This window comes from Hemitrygon akajei, chromosome 1, assembly GCF_048418815.1.
Source record: "Hemitrygon akajei chromosome 1, sHemAka1.3, whole genome shotgun sequence".
NCBI lineage: Eukaryota > Metazoa > Chordata > Chondrichthyes > Myliobatiformes > Dasyatidae > Hemitrygon > Hemitrygon akajei.
In genome coordinates this window covers 19,223,774-19,249,610 of record NC_133124.1, presented here as the reverse complement: position 1 = coordinate 19,249,610, position 25,837 = coordinate 19,223,774, and the positions used below count along the sequence as shown (strand labels likewise).

Genomic DNA, 25,837 nt, shown 5'->3' with positions numbered 1-25,837 from the left:
CACAATGTCACTTTAGAGGAATTCTGCACGGCATTTACAACAAGAAGCAGCTGAACTTTGCTGGGTGCACACACAGCTCTCTTCAAAAGAGTGAGGAATTATAGAGTTTGCTTTTACTTCATAAGAATTAGATGATCTTGTGAAACTTATTCAATATTGAAAGGCTGAGATAGAGTGGAGGTGGAGAAGATATTTACCGCAGTGGAGGAGTCTAAGACTAGAGGACATAGTCTCAGAAGACAAGGATGACCCTTTAGAACAGAGATGAGGAGGAATTTCCTTAGCCAGAGGGTGGTGATTCTGTGGAATTCATTACAACAGATGGCTGTGGCGGTCACAAACAAGAGAAAATCTGCAGATGCTGGAAATCTGAGCAACACACACAAAATGCTGGAGAACTCAGAAGGCCAGGAAGCATCTATCAACAAAAGTACAGTCGACATTTCGGATCAAAACCCTTCGGCAGGACTGGAGAAAAAATGCTGAGGAGTAGATTTGAAAGGTGGGAGGAGGGAAGAGAGAAATTCCAGGCAATACATGAAACTTAGAGGGAGGGGGATGAAGCAAAGAGCTAAAAAGTTGATTGGTGAAAGAGACAGAAGGCCATGGAAGAAAGGAAAAAAGGGGGGGGCGAGGACCACCAGAGGGAGGCGATATGTGGGCAAGGAGATAACATGAAAGAGGGACAAGGGGATGGGAAATGGTGAAATGGGGGTGGGGGGAGGAATTACTCGAAGTTTGAGAAATCGATGTTCATGCCATCAGGTCGGAGGCTACCCAAACAGAATATAAGGTGTTATTCCTTCGACCTAGGTGTGGCCTTATCCCGTCAGTGGAGTAGGCCATGGATAAATATATTGGAATGGGAAGTGGAATTAAAATGGGTGGCCTGTGGGAGATCCCACTTGTTCTGGCTGATGGAGCGTAGATGCTTGGCGAAGCGGTGTCCCAATTGACATCGGGTCCCAGGCAGTCCCAAAAGCCATTGGTTTTTCTGTCAGCCCTTTAAGGGCCCAATTAGGGTCAATGGGAAAAACAGAAAACCTCAAAAAGGAGGAACCTGTGGCTACCGTCTGTCTTTCCTATACTTTCACAGGTTTTGAAAGGATCGTCGGGATCCTGAAGAAATAGCTGATTAATACCATCCACGAACCCAGAAGAAAGCTCAAATTACAACTTATGCGAGTCAAAGATGACCTGGGACTTAGGTCAATTGGCGTTTACAGGATTGCCTGTGAATGTGGAGCAGCGTGTATTGGCCAGTGTATGGTACACAGTGGAAACCAGCATCAAGGAGCACAGGAGGTGTATCTATTTGGGTTAACTGGAGAAATTAGCAGTAACAGAGCACTGCATTCTTAATGGCCATAGGATTGACTTTGAAGGCATAAAACTACTGATCCATGCCAGTGGCTTTTGAAACCCCTTGGTATAGGAAGCCATTGAAAAATAACTAGAGGAAAAGAATTTTAATAAAGACAAAGGTCTCGCTCTAAGTAAAAACTGAAATTTGAATGTAAACAAGGTGGGAGGGCAGAAACCTGATTGGTTAAGGACTGACCAGTCAGGAGGGGTGGACTGTGGAGGTAGAAATACCACCGGACAAGACATCCCTGATGAAGATGGCAGTTTATCATCGGAAACATCAGTTATAATTGATACCTGTACCAGGCTGGAAGCCGGAGAAGAGTTTATTTGTCAATTTTAATTGACTTCTTTCTCCAAAATGTCAGAATACAGATGCCTCACTGCAAAGGCTTAAGAATATAAAAAAAATATCCAGCTTTTATTTAAAGAACTTTCACAATTATTACGTGATAATTCAAGAAACCTGTGCACATAGAAACAGAACATAGAACACTACAACACCTTCAGCCACTGATGTTGTGCTGACTTCTTAACCTATTCCAAGATCAAAGCCTTCCCTCCAACATAACTTTTCAATTTTCTATCATACATATGCCTATCTAAGAATTCTTTCAATGCCCCTAATGTATGTGCCACAGCAGCTTGCTGTTTTGGCACTCCATCCACCTCACTAAAAACTTATTGCCAACATCACTGGCACCCAGGTGTGGATCACCTACTAAAGGAAGAGCCCCATTTGACAGCTGCTGGTGTGAAGTGTTACATCACCCGCTAAGCTAACCAAGCCTCAGAACTGTGCAAGATGACTCTGACCTGAAAAAAATATAGCTTGCATTTCACACAGCACAACTTGAGGAGGCTCTGAAATTCTGCAGCACCAAGTATTTCAAGTGCAAGCACTGATTTACGGAGGGAAGAGCAGGCAGCAAAACTGCTAAGCTTAGTAACTGGAAACAGATGGTCATTTCTGAGACAGTTGCCATTGCTGTCACTTACTTGGCCCACTGAAAGCATAGATATACCAGGCTCAGCTTGAAAAAGAAATTACATTCAATTTATTTAACATTATGTTAAGCAATTTAATTTCCCAATCTATCAAAGTCATTGCATTGCTAGTACGAGTCCCAAATAAAAGTCACTGTGAAATACTCAGCAGGTCACCCAGCATTCGTTAGACCAAAACTACTAACTCTCAAAAAACAATTGTACTGCCATCTGTAAGCTGCGTGACCTCTGAAAATGAGAGACACACAGCACCCCATCTGCAGTGACGCAGAAGTTAGTATTTTGACAGCAACTGCTTCTTACTTTCGTTGTTTGCGCAATTTAAGGAGACAATTCTCAGGGTTGTGTGTCTCAAGGCTGGGAGGAAAATGGATCAGCTATGATGAATTGGCAGAGCAGACTCGATGGGCCAAATGGCCTAAAGCTGCTCCTACATTTTATGGTCTATAGTATACATGCTTTGATAATAAAAGGACTTTCAGCTCATGGAAACAGTGTGAGCAATGAAAACACATCCTTTACCCCTTCCTCAGCCTCCCCACATCCCCCTCCCTATGATCCAACTGCCTTCTTTCTACTGTTTATATATTTATTTATTGATTACGATACACTGTGGAATAGGCCCTTCTGGCCCTTTGAGATGTGCTGCCAAGCAACCCCCGATTCAATCCTACCCTAATCACATGACAATTTACAGTGACCAATTAACCTACCAACCAGTAGGTCTTTGGACTCTGGGAGGAAATCAGAGCACCTGGAGGAAACCCACGCGGTCATGGGGAGAACGTATAAATTCCTTACAGGCAGTGGTGGGAGCTTAACTCATTCTATTAAACAGGTGAGCTAGATGCCAGAAGAAACAGGATCCTCCATTATACATTCAGATCTGGTTCATTACAACCTAGCTGAAATATCTGTCAGAAGCCTAAACAGGCAAATTAGCAATTGCTTTCCTAATAGGGCAGGCCTCTGAACAGATTATGGGTTGGAAAAGACCCAGGCAGGCATGTTTGAAATTCAATTTTAGATTTTCTTGTAAACCATAAGGAGCATTTGTACTCCCCTGAGCTTCTCTTGGCTGGTCTCACCCTTTTCCTATTTATAATTGTTTCAGTGAACTTTCAGTCCTCAACCAAAGCTTTAAGCTGTCAAGTTCTAGCAGGCCAAGGTGTACAGGAATTAAACTGGGCAGGTCTCCAGGCTTGTAGTTGTCTTGTTCAGGAATTAATGACCAAAGTTCCCACAGGAGATAGAGAACAGAATAAGGAATGCTATAAACTCACAGGACATTTCAAAAAAGAATTAAGGAATAAATGATCAAATTGGAGCCTGGCTCAGCCTTACAGTATTATGGTAGTGAGATTGTTTGAGTTGAGTGTAATGTTCTCCTCAGGGGTTGTCTATTGCTGGGTCCTGTAGAGGTCGAACAGTGATCCACATATTTATGGGCGAGAGTAGGTTGTTAGTGGCTGCCTCTTTTAATTCTTCAGTCTCTCATTTTGCAGCTGGTGCTTATTGTCCACAGCACAATGGAGGTCATTTTCATATAATGTAGCCCCCCTCTTCTGCAGATTTCCTCCAGATCTACCTATTGAGTGCAATGTCTCCCCAGTTTGTAGATGGACTGTTGAATTTCTTCAGGCTGAGTTTGATGTTATCTTTAAAGTGTTTCTTTAGTGATCCTGGAGCTCACCGACCTTCCTTCAACTTTGAGTGAGCTTTGTTTGGGGAAGTGGGACAACATATCCTATCCATTGGAGTTTGTGTTGCTTTATTTTGTGGTGGAAATGCTGTTCATGTTGGCCTCCTCCATTATGCTGGTGTTTATACATCTGTCCTTCCAGCTGATTCTCAAAATCTTTCATAAGGATCTTTGGTGGTATTATTCCAGGGCTTTCAGGTGCCGACTGTAGGCAGTCTATTTTTCATTGTTTGCTGAGGGCTAGATTTGTGGCATTCATGACTTAGTGAACCAGAACTACACAAGAAGACCTAGGGAAGGCAGTTTTACGAGTGAAAAAACAATTCAAATTGAAAAATTGGATGCATGTCATCTCTGGCAGGGGTTGCAGTCCATTACTCCGTATAAAGCGAAACCATCAACGTTTATGCATGCTTTGAAAGGGAGAAAAGAACTTTACCTGCATCTGGTGATCCTACAGAGGCTGAAGTTAGAAAATCTTTCAAGAGGGTGAGCCCTCGCAAGGTGTCAGGTATTGCAATGTACTGTTGCAGAAGAACGATAAATTATATGACATACCAATGATATTAAACCTGATTCTGATTCCATACAATATTACAGGAAGAACAGCTACCGTACCTACATCTCAATCCCCAACAGAAATAGCTGGATCAATATGTACATAAACAACCAAATGTACTTTCTCATGCAAATCCAACATTAAGGACTCCCATCGTGTAGGACATGCCTTCTCAAGGAGCACGTGCAAACGCTTCATGACACACATTCAACATTTCAGGAACAGCTTCTTCCTCTTTGCCATCAGATTTCTGAATAGACAATGAACCCACAAGCACTAACACAAGGAAATCTGCAGATGCTGGAAATTCAAGCAACACACACAAAATGTGATATCAGAATATCACAAATTCTGATACGTCTATCCATGGCCTCCTCTACTGTCAAGATGAAGCCACACTCAGGTTGGAGGAACAATACCTTGTATACCAGCTGGGTGGCCTCCAACCTGATGGCATGAACATTGACTTCTCTAACTTCCGTTAATGCCCCTCCTCCCCTTTTTACCCCATCCCTGATATATTTAGATTTTTCCCCCTCCTTTTTTTTCTCTCTTTCTGCCCATCACTCTGCCTGTTCTCCATCTCCCTCTGGTGCTCCCCTCCCCCTTTCTCCCTAGGCCTCCCATCCCATGATCCTTTCCCTTCTCCAGCTCTGTATCTCTTTTGCCAATCGCCTTTCCGGCTCTCAGCTTCACCCCACCCCCTCCGGTCTTCTCCTATCATTTCGCATTTCCCCTCCTACTTTCAAATCTTTCACTATCTTTCCTTTCAGTTAGTCCTGACAAAGGGTCTCAGCCCGAAACGTCGACAGTGCTTCTCCTTATAGATGCTGCCTGGCCTGCTGCATTCTACCAGCATTTTGTGTGTGTTCCACAAACACTTTCTCACTATTTTATTATTTCTGTTTTTGCACTATTTTAATTTAACTATTTAATATATTTATATTCCTACTGTAATTGTTTTCTTTTTTCACTTCTCGGTATATATACGGTACTGTGCAAAAGACTCAGGCACCCTAGCTTTAGATAGATAGATAGATACTTTATTCATCCCCATGGGGAAATTCAACATTTTTCCAATGTCCCATACACTTATTATAGCAAAACTAATTACATACAATACTTAACTCAATATAAGTATGCATCTAAAATCACCCTCTCAAAAAGCATTAATAAATAGCTTTTTAAAAGTTCTTAAATAGTTTACTAAGAAATACATTGAATGGTAACTTAAGCTCAGTCCTGACCCCGGCACTTTAACATATCCTACCCCTGGCGTTTGAATTGTAAAGCCAAATGGCATTGGGGAGTAATGATCTCTTCATCCTGTCTGAGGAGCATTGCATCGATAGTAATCTGTCGCTGAAACTGCTTCTCTGTCTCTGGATGGTGCTATGTAGAGGATGTTCAGGGTTTTCCATGATTGACCGTAGCCTACTCAGCGCCCTTCGCTCTGCTACCGATGTTATACTCTCCAGTTCTGTGCCCACGACAGAGCCCGCCTTCCTTACCAGCTTATTAAGACGTGAGGCGTCCCTCTTTAGCTTTATATATATGTATATATATGCTGAAGACTTATGCAGATTACTGTAGTAATTTTCAGAAACGGAATCAGAATCAGGTTTATTATCATCAGCATGTGTCGTGAAATTTGTTAACTGAGCAGTAGCAGTTTAATGCACTACAAAATATTAAAGAAGAAAATAATAATAAATAAATCAATATACAGTATATGTTTACTGAATAGATTAAAATCGTGCAAAAAACAGAAATAATTGTATATTAAAAAAGTGATGTAGTGCTCACGGGTTCAATGTCCATTTAGGAAATGGATGGCAGAGGGGAAGTTGTTCCTGAATCGCAGAGTGTGTGCCTTCTGGCTTCTGTACCTCCTACCTGATGGTAACAGTAAGAAAAGGGCATGCCCTGGGTGCTGGAGGTCCTTAATAATGGACGCTGCCTTTCTGAGACACTGCTGCTTGAAGATGTCTTGGGTTCTTTGTAGGATAGTACCCAAGATGGAGCCAACTAAATTCTAATGACCTTGCCTGGTGTCTCAGGGCTGGGTATGTCTGCACCTGCACCAACATCACCCCCACCCCGACACTCCTTCTCTGTCACCTGTCCCACATGCCCCCCATGGCACTCCACCCTCACCATTCCCAACATCCGTTGCTCCCACCAAATTTACAAACACACTCTCCACTCCACGCTGAAAAATGCAGTACTATTCAAAAGTCTTGGCCTAAGACTTTGCACAATACTGTATATCTATTTTATTATTGTAATTTGTGGCTTTTTATTATGATATATTGCAGTGTACTGCTGTTACAAAAGCAATAAAACAAGTTGTACTGAAACAGTTATATAAAAACTGAGTCTGATGCTGGAAAAACTGCAACACCTGCTTGCAATGATGCATTAAGATTTCAGAAATCCATGACAGAGGCCAAGGGGTAGATGTGTGGAGAAAGTACAGTCTGGAGATGCACTAATGAATTCCATGCTTCACATGATGGAGGGAACTGAGTCACAGAACAGGATGACATTAAAAACTGCAAAATATCCAGCAGATTAATTGAAAAACAGTTGATGACATTAAGGAAACAGCCAAGCATGACAAAAGGCTTCAAATAAATGATTAAGATTATTCATTTTAAGGATAATAATCCTTTATATTGACAGTGTTTGAAGCCATAATTAATTTATCCAGAACTGTTACTTTGCAGTACAGAAAATACAGACTGTATTTTACTTATGATTGGTAGGATATCATGTGTTATTCTTTGCAATTATATTGATTTATTGCAACACACAAACATTTGCTGGAGGAACTCAGGGCCCAGGCAGCATCAACGGAAATGAATACATAGTCGACGTTTTGGGCCTAGACCCTTCTTCGGGATGAAAACGTCGTCTGTCTATTCAGTTCCATTGATATTGTCTGACCTGCTGAGTTCCTTCAGCACTTTGTTCGTGTAGCTTTGGATTTCCAGTATCTGCAGACTTCCTTGTGTTTGTATTTATTTATTGAGGTACGGCACGGAATAGGCCTTCCGGCCTTTTGAGACACACCGCTTAGCAATGAACTACAATTAAGTAACTACTGCTTAGACATTGGAAGTAACCCTGTTTTAGTACTCAAAACATATGTGACATGTAAAATTCTGGCCGAAAGAAGTGAAATCTGGCAAAAAAAAAAGTGCATTAAATGCAATGCACTGGTATTTTCACGGTACATCACGGATGGAGAGTGTGCTGGCCGGATTTGAACTCCGGACCTCTCGCCCTGAAGTCCAGCACTAACGCCACTATGCCACCAGCCGGGTATTTTGCACACCAATTAATATGCCAAAACTGGAGTTGTACGCAGAGCAAGCAAATTAAAGTGATTTTTTGTTTTCCCCAGTGTGTTGAATATGAGGAGAAATGAACAAAATCAGTGCAAACACCTAGTGTAGATAACAGGCTGTTTTCATACAAAGCTGTCGACAATTGCGTCCTTCAAATCTTCATTTTCATTATAACATTCAAGATGATTTTCAATACCTTCAATTTCTTTGTAGTTTCTAACTTGTTGAAGGAGTGAAGTCATTTCATTTTCACTCCCGGCTGTTTCTGGCATCTTCAAGCCAAACAGTTCTGAACTGTCGTACTATTTATTTCTCACAAACTATCAGTGACAAAAATCGCTGCTTTTTGAACATAAACACATGCAACTGATAATATTTTAAAACTGTTCACTTGAAGCACAGCGTTATGTCTAATGGACACACAAGTGCACGCGACTAATGCCAGTTAGAAACTGTTTTGGCAACAGCTTCCTGCCCCAATTAGGCAGCAGACGGTCGCAAATAAAAAAGGGAATACCAGCTATTTTCTTAATTAGTCTTTGTTCTTTAAGACTTGTCTCAAATAAGCTGTTGCCCGAATAACCAAAGACCCAATTAACCTGAATCCACTATATTTTCAGGTTTTTTTTATTTTATTGCAGCATTAATTGGCTTTTTTTGTTTTTGCTGATAAATTGTACTTATAGAATTATGCTTTGACTCTTACCTGATATTTGATTAATATCATAAGAAAAGAATTGTTAGAAAATATCCTATTTCAGCAGATTGAAAGACCAGTATCACACAACAGAAAGCTTGGTGGTGGCCATATCTTCTACAACTGGCACCAGTGTTGGAGAAACTCAGCATGTCAGACAGCATCTGGGGAGTTGAATAAACAGTTGATGTTTTGGAACCTTTCAACAGGACTCCTGATGAAGGGTCTCAAACCGAAATGTCAACAGTTTGTTCCCATCCATTTCCTGACTTCCTCTAGTATTTTGTGTGTGTTGGTCAAGATTTCCCGCATTCTGCAGAATCTCTTGTGTTTAGGTTATCGGTTCTCTGCATTGCTCTTTTCTTCTTTGCGATTGTTTGGAAGCTGAAACTTCTTATTGCTACTTAATGTTCAAAATACATTTATTTTCTAAGTTATGTGTATGTTATACAATCTTGAGATTTGTCCCCTAACAGGCAGACACAAAACAAAGAAACCCAAGTCAACCCATAAAAAAAGACCACCAAACACCCCAATGTGCAAAAAATAACAGATCATGCAAGCAATAACTGAAAATTAATAGCGTTCTGAACCGAAGTCCACAAAGAGAGTCCGAGACATTCAGCTCAGCACAGAGCCAAGCAAGTGAGCAGTGAGCTGAACCTGCCCGTCCCTCGCCTCAGCCCCTGACACCTCGATCTTTCCAATCTGGCCTGGTGCTTAAATCGTTATCCAAGCATCCGGTTCAGTTGCTTAGCTATTGCATGAATAATGATAGGTAGACCTACAACTTGAACCTGAAATAAATAAATATTTATTTATATTTATTTACTTGCTTTGGGTATATTTCCATCACACCATAATCATATATCGCAAGTTTATTTCATATGCTAAATTTAGTGAGGTACAATACATGTACAATGAAAACATGCTTGCAGGAGCAGCACAGATAAAACCATAAGATATAGAAGCAGAATTAGGCCATTTAGTCCATTGAGTCTGCTCTGTCATTTCATCATGGCTGATCCATTTCCCTCTCACCTCAATCTCCTGCTTTCTCCACATATCCCTTCATAATTTGACTAATCAGGAAACTATCAACATCTCCCTTAAATATACCCAAAGACTTGGCCTCTACAGCCATCTGTGGCAATGAATTCCACAGATTCACCACTCTTTGGCAAAAGAAATTTCTCCTCCTCATCTCCGTTCGTAGATAGATAGATTCAGATAACAATACACAATAGACAGGTATGTGGGTGAAAAAAAATGGAGGTTTCTGTAGGAGGAAATTGTTAGATTGGTCTTGTGTTCAGCACAACATGGTGGCCCAAAGAACCTGTACTGTGCTCTAATGATCTACGTTCCACTGACGAAATGCATATTTATCTGTTCCCCATTATATTGGAAAGTAATTTACACAAAAGATAATCTGATACTCACTTGAGAACTGGACAGCAAATCCTGATTTACTGATGAAGAAGTCAGTATCAAAATGGATGGTGATAACATTGAGTGTGCTGTGGATATTGTCGGGAATAAGAGATCCGCTAACTTCTTTCAGAAGCATCTCATTCTCAGGAACTCCATCCCACACACGTAAAATGTCATGAGACGCCTCTGTATCAAATGCAATAAACTGAAGACTGTAAAGGAAAGAAAAGTTATAATTATTATTGCAACCCGTGTCTCCGGACATGTAACACAATATTTAAGGAACTATACAATGGGGATAATAGCAAGATTGAGACAAGCAGGTTAACAATCTGAATTTTTGTGGATTGACAAGGCAAAACTGCAGGCTATGACAACTTTTCTTTGGATTCACAGTAACTTCAGTGTTGCCAGGGCTCATTGATGTCACACACAGTAAAATGTCATTCTGATGTCAAAGACACTCACTTGCATATTTATGGAGACTTTTGCCACCATAGACATGAAAAGCCATTTCATATTAATATATCAACTTGGTTTTGAATAAGATGGGCACAGTTCCAGCCAAGCAAGACTATAGAAGTGTCTCAAACCAATGGAACAGAGGGAAGTAGCTCAAGAAATGAACTACAAGGTGGGGTCAAGCAAACTGAAGTCTAACTTGTAATCCTATGGAGATTGAAGAAAATATTTATGTTTATTAGATGTGATGAATGGTCATGGTGGTGAGATGGAGGTGCATTTCTACCAAAGAAAGTGTAAGGTGCCCCTTCCTTCCGTTAGCCTGCAGGTCACCATTGGACAAGGTGCAGTACCTGCTTAGCAACCCCCTTCCCACCCCAATCAGGGTCATGTGAAGCCATGGGAGCAAGTGGAGGATGGTCATATGAGCAGCTGGTGCATATCACAAGTTTGGTTAGGCGTGACAGTCTGTGAAGAGTATTGATAAGGGCTGGGGTCGCCCATCTTGTAATGTCACTGCCCTGAAGGAGGTAATGGTAAAACACTTCTGAAGAAAAATTTGCCAAGAACAATCATGGTTATGGTCGCCCATGTCATACAACAAAGCATGTGACAAACGTAATGAACGAAAGGTAATGTTGGATCCTGACGCTTTTGTGATCCAAAGTTTCTTCAGAATTCAAGAACAAAGTATAAAACTTGTTGTTTATGACCCCTTTATGAAATGCTACAAGAGGAAGTTGAGAAAATAAAGTTGAGGGGAATGAAAAAACAGTTGTAGTTATCTCATGGTCAGTCTAAAGATAACAAAAGTTTTCGTGATAACAATTAACCTGTAAAATTGACAGATTCCTGTAGCATGCTAGATAACTAAGAACTTTCTAGAAAAATAGAGAAGTAACTTCAGTAGTAATTACTGGAAAATTCACTGACCAATTTCATGTATATAGACTCCAAGATATAGGAGCAGAATTAGGCCATTTGGCCCATCAAATCTGCTCTGTCAGTTCATCACGGCTCATCCACTTTCCCTCTCAGCCCCAATTTCTTGCCATCTCTCCTGCCTTCATGCCCTGATTAATCAAGAACCTATCAACCTGTGCCTTAAATATACTCAATGACAGCGTCCACAGCTGCCTGTGGCAATGAATTCCACAGATTCAGCACTCTCTGGCTAAAGAAGTTCCTCCTCAGCTTCATTCTAAATGGATGCCCCTCTATTCTGAGGCTGTGTCTTCTGGTCTTTGACATCCCCACCATAGGAATCATCCTCTCCATATCCACTCTATCAAGACCTTTCAACATTAGCTGGGTTTCAATGAGGTCACCCCTCATTTTTCTAAATTTCAGTGAGTAGAGGCCCAGAGCCATCAAACGCTTTTCCTATGACAAGCCTTTCAATCCCGGAATCATTTTCCTGAATGTCCTTCGAAGCCTCTCCAATGTCAACACATCCTTTCTTTGATAAGGGGCCAAAACTGCTCACAATACTCTAATATAAAGCATCAACATTACATCCTTGCTTTTATATTTTAGTTTTTATTTCTTTTTTTTTTCATTTATATTCAAGTTTCTATATAATCACCATATAGGTGATTATATAAAAATACAAACAAGCAAAAGAAAGATAACAAATCTATACCCCAATCCAAAAGTCAACTTTTTGGAAGAAAGAGGTTAGCTTTGTGTATCACAAATATACTGAAACATGCAGTGAAACGGGTCATTTTGTATCAATGACCAACACAGTCCGAGGATTGTGCTGTGGGCAGCCCACACATGTTACCATGCTTCTGGCACCTGCATAGCACTCACTAACCCTAACACTAACTGTACATCTTACCGACAATGGCAGGAAGTGACCCCAATCGGTTATTTCTGGCACTATAACAGTGTTACACTCCTGTGCCAGACAACTACTATTGAACCACTGAGAGTTCCATGCGATTAAATGCCATGAATCCACAAACCATAGAACATGCTGTAGAACACTACAGCACAGTATAGGCTCTTTGGCCCACAATGTTGTGCCATCCTCTTAACTTGTTTTGAAATCAAACTAACCCTTCCCTCTCATATGACCTCCCCATTTTTCTATTATTCATATACCTATCTAAGAGTTTCTAAAATGTTCCCAATGTATCTGCCTCTACCAACACCCCTGGCAGTGCATTCCACATACCCACCACTCTCTGTGCAAAAAATATGTATCTCCACCATACCGACTATACTTTCCTCTAAATCACCTCCAGATTATAGGTGTGAGCCATTGAAAGTAAAATTAGAATGTGGGAAGATTCTGCCAACCAAATCTAAAGCAACACACACAAAATGCTGGAGGAATTCAGCAGTTCAGGCAGCACCTTTGGAAATGAATAGATAGATGATGTTTCAGGCCAAGACCAATACCGAGAAGGAAGGGGAAGGTGCCAGAATAAAAAGGTTGGGGGAGGGGAAGGTGGCTAGCTGGAAGATGATAGGTGAAGCCAGGTGGGTTGAAAGGTCAAGGGCTTAAGGAGAAAGAATCTGATAGGAGAGGAGAGTGGACCAGAGGAGAAAAGGAAGGAGGACGGGACATAGGTAGGTGAGAAGGTCATAGTGGGAAATAGAGGAAGTGCAGAGAATTTTGTTTACTGGAAGGAGACATCTATATTCTTGCCATCATACTGGAAGAAGAAGAACAAAGCCCTGAACTCCAAGTGGAGTCATCAGGACACCATCGTGACGGTGTTTTATTAGCAGGCTTTCTTGTTTTTAAGAGGCCCAGTTGCTAGCTCGACGCTCAACCCAGCACAGATGGAAAGTGTGCAAGGGAGCCGGCTGGATTCGAACTCGGGAGCCTTTGCTCTGAAGTCCAGCGCTGATGCTACTACGCCACCAGCCAACTATACCCAGACAGAATGTAAGGTGTTGCTCTTCCATCCTGTGGGTGGTCTCATCTTGGTACAAGAGGAGGCAATGGATTGACATGTCAGAATGGGAATGAGAATCAGAATGATCAACTTTGGCTACCAGGAAGTGGCCAAAGAATTTCACAAATCTGTGCTAAATAATTGTATACAAATCTATTTGTGTACACAGAAAAGCATTTATAACTCAAATGCTTTAGAGATGTCACCTCAGATATTGTCACAGATTTTCACTTGTGCAATAAGATTTTCAGATTAAAATGAAAAAGCATAATATGACATATAAAAGTAAATCATTCATTAGTGTGACTTTGTTTTAAATAATGGAAGCACAAGAACCAACAGGGGCAGAATTGGAGAACACCAAAAACAGCCACGATCATTAGATAATTCTCATCCAGTCATTGAAATGAGGCACCATGGTATGACAGTGCATCACCCAGTCAGTACTAACTGTCCTTTGCTTGAATGCTATTGCAGAGAACCAATCGCATGAGAGACCAGCACCAGTAAAAAACCAGTCTGCACTGGTTAAAGTAATTGGTGCAATATTAAAGAGAAAGAGCGGCAATCAAGCATTCTCTAACTGAAGCTGACCCAGGAAACCGCAAACAAGGAAGTAGGCTTGTGAGGAGGGTGCGGAGAAAGACACAAGGCCCTGCACCATGGTTTGTCCCAAGCAGCTGCATGACAGAGCACTCTTTGATCTACGGGCTGTTTCCAGGGACACACACAGACAGCCGGACATCAAGTACTGCTGGCAGTTCATCAACTCGATAAAAGACGCCCTTTGGTGCCCAAAATTTGTTGGTCTGCCAGCGCAATGAGATATCCGTAGAGGAGTGCTGCTGATTGGCACGTTCCAGGCTGCAAGAGTACATGCTGAGTGACACACTGAAACTTGGCACAGCCACTGCAAGGGCTCTGCGAAGGACAACTACATGACAGGGTTCTTCCATTGCTGCACAGAGAGGGACCGGGACGGGTGAGGACATGGTGGTGGTGTATCGCTCCAGGAACTGGTGCATGAGTGGCGACAGTCCTATTGGTTCTAAAGGATGTACTCAAACACTCGCAACGCATGGAGTACGAATGTAAGAATAGAAGGCGTTCCTGCAAATAGTATTTTATTATGAATAGAATTAACTTTGATTAAAAAAATGGTACAGCAGTAGCCAAACAGGTAGGATGAGATGATCTGTCTTCAGTAAAGGAGACAAACCTAAACATCACTGAGACGTTTTCCCTGTTCACAGTAACAAGAGAGTGTAAAGTAAAAGAAAGGTGGCAACATACTTGAATCAAGCCCTCTTTTCTGTGGAATTCTCTGCCCAATGAAGCAGTGGAGGCTACCTCAGTAAATATATTTAAGACAAAGTTGGATAGATTTTTGCATAGAAGGGGAATTAAAGGTTATGGGGGAAAGGCAGGTAGGTGGAGATGAGTCCATGGCCAGATCAGCCATGATCTTTTTGAATGGTGGATCAGGCTCGACAGGCCAATGGCCTACCCCTGCTCCTATTTCTTATGTTCTTATGTTTCGCATTCTGCACTCTCCCTTATTCTCCAAATCTGGTTCACGAGCTGCAAAGCAGAAAGTCCACGACAACGTACATTTTTTTTTATATCATAGTACGTATCTGTCACCATATAGTTCTCTGAGATTCCTTTTCTTGCAGGCATTTAAAGGAGAATAAAGAAATACAACAGAATTAATGAAAAACTGTGCATAAACAAAGACTGACAAACAGCCAGTGTGCAAGTAAAAATCATAATACTGAGAATAAGTTGTAGAATCATTGAAGGTAGTCTGTAGCTTGTGCAATCAGTTTAGAGCTGAGGTGAGTGAGGTGCATCATAAGGCCTAATCTTTCAATTAACACGTGGATTAATCATTCTGGTTGGGCTTATTGAAGAACACTATATTAACTGCAAAATATGTAAGATAATACAGCTATAGTACCTGATGATATTGCCTGGATCCACTTCGATTGTCCAGATGCAACGAAGATTATTGTCATACGGGAAAGGATATCCTGGGGATAGGATTCTTCCTGCTGATTCACCTTTGAACTGGCCTCCACATTCAGCTAATCAGAAAATATAAAACAGAATAAATGTTTGGCAAATGTTTTTGCACATATAATTATTTTTGCTCATTTAATGTTCACTGTTTTGCCTTGTTTAAAATAAAAGGTTTGAATCCATCTTGGTTTAATAGTCCATGCCTTTAGAGTCACCAAGACCCCCACCATCACTATCCTGGAGGGTGGCCATTGAGCAGAAAGATAACAGGGACAGCTAAATATACATTCAGCAGCCATTTTGTTAGGCACAAAAGGGACCAAGTATGTTCATGGTCTTCTGCTGCCATAGCCTACCCAGTCCAAGATTCGACATGTTGCACATTCAGAGGTGCTCTTCAGCATGCAACTGTAACAAAACCTGTTTTTTGTTTAGCAAACATGAGGAAATCTGCAGATGCTGGAAATTCAAACAAGAACACACACAAAATGCTGGTGGAACACAGCAGGCCAGGCAGCATCTATAGGGAGAAGCACTGTCAATGTTTCGGGCCGAGACCCTTCGTCAGGACTAACCAAAAGGAAAGATAGTAAGAGATTTGAAAGTAGTGGGGGAAGGGGGAAATGCGAAATGATAGGAGAAGACCGGAGGGGGTGGGATGAAGCTAAGAGCTGGAAAGGTGATTGGCGAAAGTGATACAGAGCTGGAGAAGGGAAAGGATCATGGGACGGGAGGCCTCGGGAGAAAGAAAAGGGGAGGGGAGTGGGAAAGCACCAGAGGGAGATGGAGTACAGGCAAACAACTAAATATGTCAGGGATGGGGTAAGAAGGGGAGGAGGGGCATTAACGGAAGTTAGAGAAGTCAATGTTCATTTTTTTTGTTTATTTACTTAGAAATACAGTGAGGAATAGGCCTTTCTGGCCTTTTCAAGCCATATGGCCCAGCAATCCTCGACAACCCTGAATTAACCTTAACCTAATCATGGGAAAATTTACAATGACCAATCAAACTACCCGCAATGTGCTTGGAATGAGGAAGGTAACCAGAGCACCCAGAGAAAAGGCATGTACAAAGATTCCTTACAGAGGACGCCAGGATTGAACCCTGAACTCTGATGCCCTGAGCTGTAACAGGGTCGCACTAACAGCTACACTGCCATGGTGCCAATTTAAGTTACCTTTCTGTCAGTTTGAACCAGTCTGGCTATTCTCCTCTGACCACTCTCATGTTTTTACCCACAGAACTGCTACTCACTGGATTTTTTTTTTCATTTTTTGCACCATTTTCTGAAAACTCTAATGTCCCGGGAAATCAGCAGTTTCTGAGATGGTCAAACCACCTCATCTGGCACCACGGTCAAAGCCATTTTGATGAAGTCAAGTCAAGTCACTTTTTATTGTCATTTCGACCATAACTGCTGGTACAGTACATAGTAAAAATGAGACAACGTTTTTCAGGACCATGGTGTTACATGACACAGTACAAAAACTACACTAGACTACAGACCTACCCAGGACTGCATGAAGTGCACAAAACAGTGCAGGCATTACAATAAATAATAAACAGGACAATAGGGCAGTAAGTTAGTGTCAGTCCAGGCTCTGGATATTGAGGAGTCTGATAGCTTGGGGGAAGAAACTGTTACATAGTCTGGTTATGAGAGCCTGAATGCTTTGATGCCTTCTCCCAGATGGCAGGAGGGAGAAGAGTTTGTATGAGGGGTGCGTGGGGTCCTTCATAATGCTGTTTGCTTTGTGGATGCAGCATGTAGTGTAAATGTCCGTAATGGCGGGAAGCGAGACCCCGATGGTCTTCTCAACTGACCTCACTATCCGCTGCAGGGTCTTGCGATCCGAGATGGTGCAATTTCCGAACCAGGCAGTGATGCAGCTGCTCAGGATGCTCTCAATATAACCCCTGTAGAATGTGATGAGGATGGGAGGTGGGAGATGGACTTTCCTCAGACTTCGCAGAAAGTAGAGACGCGGCTGGGCTTTCTTTGCTATGGGGCTGGTGTTGAGGGACCAGGTGAGATTCTCTGCCAGGTGAACACCAAGAAATTTGGTGCTCTTCACGATCTCCACCGAGGAACCGTCGATGTTCAGTGGGGAGTGGTCACTTCGTGTTCTCCTAGATCACATTTCTTCCCCATTCTAATGTTTGGTCTGAGCAATGGAGTCTCTTGACCATGATGACATTTCTTTATGCATTGAGTTGCTGCCACCTGATTGGCGGATTAGATATTTGCATTAATGTGCAAGGGTACAGGTGTCCCTAATAAAGTGGCCACTGAGTGTATTCACACTGAGTACTGGAAAAGACAGTGGACACCCTACAGCAAGTGACTCACCTCCTGCTACCCCATGACCTTGCCACTTTACAAGGCACAGGGAAGGAGTGCAATGAAATATGTTAATTTTTGTACCTTTAAAACATTAAACTAAGTTAAAGGGAGACATGGGAGTCTGAAACGTGAGGCTAACTTCGTGCTCATTTAAAGCAAGGCTTACAAATATCACATGGTAGTGTGACGACATGTGCAATTCACATATTTATACATATGTTATAATGAGGTACTGAAATGAACAAGAATGCATAATAATATATATGTATATAACTCAAATTTTACTTAAATAGTAAATGCAGAACATAGTACTCTCCATTTGAGACAAAGACCAGAAAATATAGGAGCAGAATTTGTCCCATTGAGTCTGCTCCGCCATTTCATTATGGCTGATGCATTTTCCCTCCCAGCCCCAATCTCCTGCCTCCTCCACATTTCCCTTCATGCCCGGACCAATCAAGAATCTATCAACCTTAAATACACTCAGTTACCTAGCCTCCAGAGCTGCTTGTGGCAATGAATTCCCCAGATTCACCACCCTCTGGCTAAAGAATATTGTGATCATAGATTTGGCAACATTTTCACAGTCCAACATTTCTCAAGAAATTCAAAATTAAACAGGACGAAGCGGCCCACTTCTCTGACATGTACCCCACTATACTAAATTCATTTTCACCTTCCCTGGTGAGAAATGGTCATGAATACCGTCTGTAAACAGTACTGCTGTGACTTGCCAGCGTACCCCAAGATCACTTTCACCAGTAAGAATGGCAGGGCAGGAGGCACATGGTTGCAGTTCCATTCACTCATTTTCAGAATTCATGTAATTATCATGTGGACATCAAAACACACAGCGAGATGCGTAATTTGACTTAACAAAAGCTAAGGACGTGCTGGGTGCAGCCTGCAAGTGTCATCACACATTCTAGTGCCAACAGAGCACGTCCACTGTGTTCAACAAAACTACGCAAGCAACAACGACGCCAATTGGCAATATGGTAGCATAGTGGTTAGTGACCCGGGTTCAGTTTCTGTCACGGTCCAGAAGGAGTTTGTATGTTCTCCCTGTAACTGCCTACTGGTTGGTAGGTTAATTGGTTATTATAAATTGTCCTGTGATTAGACCATAAGACCATAAGATATAGGAGCAGAAGTAGGCCATTCGGCCCATCGATTCTGCTCTACCATTCAATCATGGGTTGATCTACTTCATCCAGTCATCCCCACTCCCCTGCTTTCACCCCATACCCTTTGATGCCCTGGCTAATCAAGAACCTATCTATCTCTGCCTTAAATACACTCAATGACTTGGCCTCCACAGCCACTCATGATAACAAATCTCAGTTCTAAAAAGACGTCCTTCAATCCTGAAGTCGTGCCCTCTTGTCCTAGAAACCCCTACCATGGGAAATAACTTTGTCATATCTAATCTGTTCATGCCTTTTAACATTCAGAATGTTTCTATGGAGATCGCCCCTCATTCTCCTGAACTCCAGGGAATACAGCCCAAGAGCTGCCAGACGTTCCTCGCATGGTAACCCTATTAGGCTAGGAGTAAATTGGGAGTTGCTGGGTGGTGGGGTTGGAAGGGCCTTTTCGCACTGTATCTCAATAAAAATAAAGAACAGCACAGAATAACAAGCCCCTTCCTTCCCTCCCACCCACCCACACTGATAGCCCTCCAACAACAGGACAGATCACCTCCACGCTTCCAGTGGACTCCCTTCCCCAGTGGATTCGCAGACTCACAGAACCAGGACATGATGCTACATCACTTTACACAATTTCATTGTTTTGAAATATACCTGAGGCATTGAGTCTAAATCATAGAACTTCTCACCCAACAGCACTGTGGGAGAACCATCACTGGAAGGTCTCCAGAGGCAGAAGAAGAGGCTCACCACCACCTTCTCAAGAACAATTAAATAAGGACAATAATTGCTAGGCATGCTAGCATAGCCCAGATCCTGAAAATCTAATTATACGTTATTTTTAATCTAGTTTGAACAAATGTGTGTTACTAAACTCAACATGTCAAAGAGAAAAAGCAAACACTATTCAAAAAATATTAAATCTCAGAAGTATACAAAAAAGTATTTTAAAATAAGTGAAAATCAAAAAATAATTCTAATCTCATTATAGTGGCATATGTTATTTAGTCATTTGCAAATACAGATTTGCTTTGTTAGTGAAAATTGTAATATTTTAATATGTAGGTAATTTCCTTTAATTGCAGAGAGCTATAAACTTTGTCAGCACCATCATGGGCACTGGCCTTACAGGACTCCTTCAAGGAGTGCTGGCTCAGTAAGGCGGCATCCATCATTAAGGACCCCCATCACCCAAAACACGCCTTGTTCTCATTGCTACTATCAAGGAGGAGGTACAGAAGCCTGAAGCACACACGCAATGATTCACGAACAGCTTTGTCTCCTCTGCCATCCGATTTCTGAATGGATATTGAACCCATGAGCACTATCTCACTACTTTTTTATTTCTATTTTTGCACTCTATATATAGTATACTTATCGGAATTCAGTTTTTTAAAATTTTTTTTGCATTGTACTGCTGCTGCAAAGACAACAAATTTCATGTAATATTCCGGTGATATTAAACCCGATTCTGAACTTTCCCATTGTTCTGGCATAGTGAACTGTACGTTCCTTCGCTCACCTTTCAATGTTTCTGTAACAGGTTTCTCACATCCTGTTTAGGGGAATGGGTAGGCTACCTTTAAGCAGGCTAAAAGCCAGGGCTCAAACCATCTCCTTTCTCAGCCTGTGGAGCTTTAACTTTTCAACTGTCATCACCAGGTGTTCAGATCCTCAGGTCGGAGTCAGAAACAAACCACAAACCATCATCTTAAGGGACAAATGGGGTATTCTAGGCCAATAAAAACACTGCATTATTCATCTGTTGAGTTTTCAATTGATGTCAACTGCCCTTTTGGAACCAAGAAAATGTTTACAATGGTGTTTCAGCTGCTCTTCGAGCTATGCACTAGTCTCCACAGGTAATGAATCTATCATAGAGCTATGGAACACATAGTACACATTGGATTACAGTGTTGTGCAATTTATTTTACAAAAACATTGTACAACACTTTAATTTTTTAACAAAGCCTGCTTTACTTTTGCAACCTTTGTTACTTTCTTGAGCGCTAATGTACGGATTCAAGCCGACACATTTCTGTAACAATTTAAATTGGAAATTACTCCACCTTTGAAATGGAAAGCTCTGATATGCAGTCCTGTGCAAAAACCTTAGGCACATCTGTGGTGTTCATGGAGTTAATTTATGAAGTTTATGGAGTAAAATCTAGAGAAGTGTGAGGTGATAACTCTTCAGAAGATTGAAATTCACCCAATATAGAGTACTGTGCAAAAGTTTTAGATGCGCGCGCGCGCGTACACACACACACACACACACACACACACACACACACACACACACACACACACACACACACACACACACACACACACACACACACACACACACACACACACACACACACACACCTCCCCTCCCCAGGGTGCCTAAGACATTTGCACCATAGGACATTTGTCAACATGGAATGGAGAACGAGTTTGTAAATCTGGCAGGAGGCAAAGGATGTTGGGAGTGGTGAGGGGGGAGCACTTTGGGGGCTGTGGGACAGGTGGCAGAGGATTGCCAGGGTGAGGGTGCAGTCACACCCAACCCTGGGACACAAGGCCAAGTCATTTGATTTCGAACAATTGGTTTATTGATCATTACAGAATGTCTCTCTGGTGCTTGCTGCTCCCTCTCCCCTCTCCCTTCCCCTTTGACCAACCATGATTGCCCTCTCTGTCCCCCTTTCCCAGTTATGATTCCCCTTTGCCTTGTCCCTTCCCACTCCCAGTCCACAATAGAGACCCATAAAATGGATCAGCCTTGATGAACTGGCAGACCAGACTTGATGGGCCAAATGGCTAAATCCCGCTCCTGTATCTTGTGGTCTATATATCAGAGTCAGGTTTGTCATCAGTCACATATGACATGAAATTTGTTTTTTGCAGCAGCAGTACAGTGCAATTCATAAAATTACTATAGTACTGTGCAAAAAAAAGTCCGACGCACCCTCGCTATACATATGTACTGTACCTAAGAGTTTTGCACAGTGCTGTATAATCTGTTTTTTGGTTCAGATTGCTGGAAAAAAAATGCACTACAGTTATGCATTGTATTTTTGGAACACTCCCCCCCACCCCCCCACCACCCCCAGCAACCTTTCTCTTTGTTTAATTAACATTGATTTTCTTTGCTGGATTAAGAACCAAAGCTCTAATGTCTGTATATTTATTGGGGTAAAATACCAGTTTATGATCATCTGCTTGTAAAATTGTGACCTTAAAACATTCATTCTGCCCGTTATATATGGGGCAGAATTAATTCACAGCAGGAAATGTTCAGATTATGGGTCATACACAAGATTTCAGCTGTCTGTGTGTTGTCATGATGTTGCTGTTCTGCCAGTGTTAACTACACTGCCTCTCTGCCTCTGTCTTCATGGCTTGCTGAATGCTTCTGGCTTTATGTTTTCCCTTGCTTCTGATAGTAACTTGTCATGTTGCATGATAAAAAGCAGGAGAAAATGAGCATCTCTTAGATGTTGCATTGGAAGTCAGCGTCCCTAGCATACCCAAGTGCAGGAATCATAGAGACCTCGGCAATTCAGCCAAAACGAAGGATTTATTTTCAGAAGAAAACCAGCAAAAAAACCAAGAACTCAGGCAAACTTTACAGAATCCTGACGAACTGAAATCACTTATGGTACACAGAAGAAATCGGTCTGAGTTTCACCAGACAAGGATCCATAGCGACCGAGCAAAGAGGGGTTGGCATGCCCCCCTCCCCCCCTCCGAAATACACTCTGGTGCACGTAGGAATTCAGGATCAATCAGACAGCCCCAGTTTCCAGATGAAGCAACAACCCCCAATGACAACAACTACAATGCAAGACATTGACAATCCCATGCTAATCCCATTACCAAAATTGAATGAAAGTGACAAACACAAAGAGAGTTTAACGATCCCCATGATCCTGAAACGAGACACCTGCAACACAGAGCTGGCGCAAAGACAAACAATTAGACATAGTTGGTAAACAGTCCAAGGATCACTGTATACCAACGAGGTGACAATGAGAAAATACTATCTACATACTAACTGAATTTTTTTTTATTTGCTTTTAAAACATCTCCTGGTTGTGACATTGGAACTCAACACCAACAAAGAAATGAAAACTTTCAATGCCAATAAAAAAAACAATCTTACAACAGCAAAAGCCTCCTTGGAAAGTTTTCTTTATTCATTCCAAGAATTCATCCACCATATTTATTGGGGTATATTCAAAAGCCAATAAGGAAATTTAGGGCAGATGAACAGGATCTTCAGCCCATCATCTTGTCTGCTATTCTGCCCAGTCCCATTAACCTACACCTGGATGGTCCTTTTCCTTAACCCTCCCATCTGCTTCCATTGGCAGCTTGCTCCACACTTACACCACCCGTTGTGTGAAGAAGTTCCTTCTCCATTTCCCCTTAAACAATTCATCTTTCATCCCAAACCTATAACCTCTTATTCTAGTCTCACACAACCTCAGTGGAAATAGCCTGAGTAACATGTACTAAATGGTGGAATAGTCATCGCTTTGGGCCGGGGCCCTTCATTAGGGCCCACACTTACCTGATTATCATCTCTTCCTGACAACCCTGCTCCCATTTCTCTCATGGTCCACTCTCTCCTCCTATCAGATTTCTTCTTCTTCAGCCCTTTAGTTTTTCCACCTATCACCTCCCAGCTTCTTACCTCATTCCCCCCTCCCACACTCGCCTACTTTCCCCCCACCTGGTTTCACCTATCACCTGCCAGTTTGTACTCTTTCCCCTCTTCATCATCTTTTTCTGGCTTCTTCCCCCTTCCTTTCCACTCCTGACAAATGGTTTCAGCCCGAAATGTATTACCCTCCATAGATGCTGCCTGACCTGCTGAGTTCCTCCAGCATTTGAAATTACTCCACCTTTGAAATGGAAAGCTCTGATATGCAGTCCTGTGCAAAAACCTTAGGCACATCTGTGGTGTTCATGGAGTTAATTTATGAAGTTTATGGAGTAAAATCTAGAGAAATGTGAGGTGAAATCTTAAAAAATCTTGGCGCGCAAATCACTGGCTAAATTGAAGGAATAAGCAAAAGAGTTCACTCAATAACAAACCCATTAATCTCTAGATCGTGTTATGTATGCATGGGTGCAAGAACAACAATGGAGTAGTAGGATTAAACGCATGTTAGCCATTGTACATGCTGGCCAGCGTACAGTCGGGGAGCGATGAACTGGGCCTGCTTCCATGAAAAGCAAGCGCACTCAAAAGCCCACACAAGAAGAGAAGACCTTCCACACGTTAGAGGCTCAACCAATTCACCGCGCCAGCGATCAGCCACAAACGCGCTCCCAGCTCCTCACAATCAATCCAACACAGTTCCCAAAGCAACAGTTGTAAGGGTAGGAGAGTTCGTTGGGATTGGGTGGAGGAGGAGTCCAGTGAGGAAAGTATTATCAGTTGTCACAGGTTAAGACAGCGTTAGTTAGTATATTGAGCACAGGTTGAACAGCACTGGTGATTGATTAAGTGCTCATGGTGTCACATGCCACTTTTAGTGTGTTCCAATAAGTACTAACGCCATACAACTGTGCACAGGCAGTCGAGCTTCACAACAGGGGAAAAGAAAATCAAATTTTGTGGTACACAAACAGTCGTGCTGCTCAGATGAACGCTGTGGTCAGTGAAACTTGATGTCCTCCTCACTCCTCCAACACTTAACCTATACTCCACAACTTATATCGGTACAAATCTTCTGGCAGAAACACCATCTACAAATGCTAGCTAATAGTTTGACCTCAGTATTTAAATCCTAAGAGCAACAAATCCTTGTTATCAAACTCGAGTGAGAATTCATTATCCTGACATATCAATCTCCACAGATTAAAATCTATTATTTATTTACTTATTTATTGAGATACTGCAAGGCACAGGCCATTCTGGCCCTTCGAGCCACGCCGCCCAGCAATCTCCCAAATTAACCCTAGCCGAATCACGGGATAATTTATAATGCGCTGGAGGAAACCCATGTGGTCATGGGGAGAACGTACAAACTCCTTACCAGCAGCGGCAGGAACTGAACTCTGGTCACTGGTAATGTAAAACAATATGCTAACCACTACATTACTGCGCCACCCTATGTTCCAGTTACAGTACCAAACTCCCTGGATATTTCCAGTATATTCAGTTATATTATCGAAATAAACTTCAAAAGCTGAATACACCAATTCAACTCGTAATACCCAGCATTATTAAAGATCCCTCTCGTCCGTCCAACAGTCTCTTTCCCGCTACCATCAGGAGGGACTGCAGCATTATGACTAGAACTGTTAGGATGGGAAAGAGCTTCATCCCCTAGGCTGTAACACTACTGAACTCTCTGCCACCTCCCAGGTCTCATCACATATGAAGTAACAGTAGCGTTATACTGTTTACTTTTTAACTTGTAATGTAAATGCACCTCATTATTTGTTAATTTACTCGTGGTAATATTGTGGTAATATGTGTGGTAATAAATAGTGGTTGGTGCTTGGAATGCACTGCCTGAGTCAGTGGTGGAGGCAGACACACTAGTGAAGTTTAAGAGACTATTAGACAAGTATATGGAGGAATTTAAGGTGGGGGGTTATATAGGAGGCAGGGTTTGAGGGTCGGCACAACATTGTGGGCCGAAGGGCCTGTAATGTGCTGTACTATTCTATGTTCTATGTTCTATTCCTTTATGCATTGTGTGTGAGCTATATGTACTGGGTTGTGCACATTGGTCCGGAAGAACGTTGTCTGGTTTGAATGTGTCCAGCTGAATGACACTAAACATGTGACACTCTGCATGTGTACACATGAATGGCATTAA

The 25,837-nt window shown here is 42.0% G+C and overlaps 1 protein-coding gene across 1 annotated transcript in view; it reads right to left on the bottom strand.

The window, feature by feature from the left end:
* The window catches only part of csmd3b (CUB and Sushi multiple domains 3b), a 2,154,916-nt gene that overhangs the window by 373,183 nt on the left and 1,755,896 nt on the right, over positions 1-25,837 (bottom strand). The window contains exons 25-26 of the mRNA XM_073038951.1: positions 15,453-15,579; positions 10,128-10,330 (exon numbers count right to left, since the gene is read on the bottom strand). Coding sequence (XP_072895052.1) covers positions 10,128-10,330; positions 15,453-15,579 — 330 coding nt within the window. The remainder of the gene's footprint in view (positions 1-10,127; positions 10,331-15,452; positions 15,580-25,837) is intronic.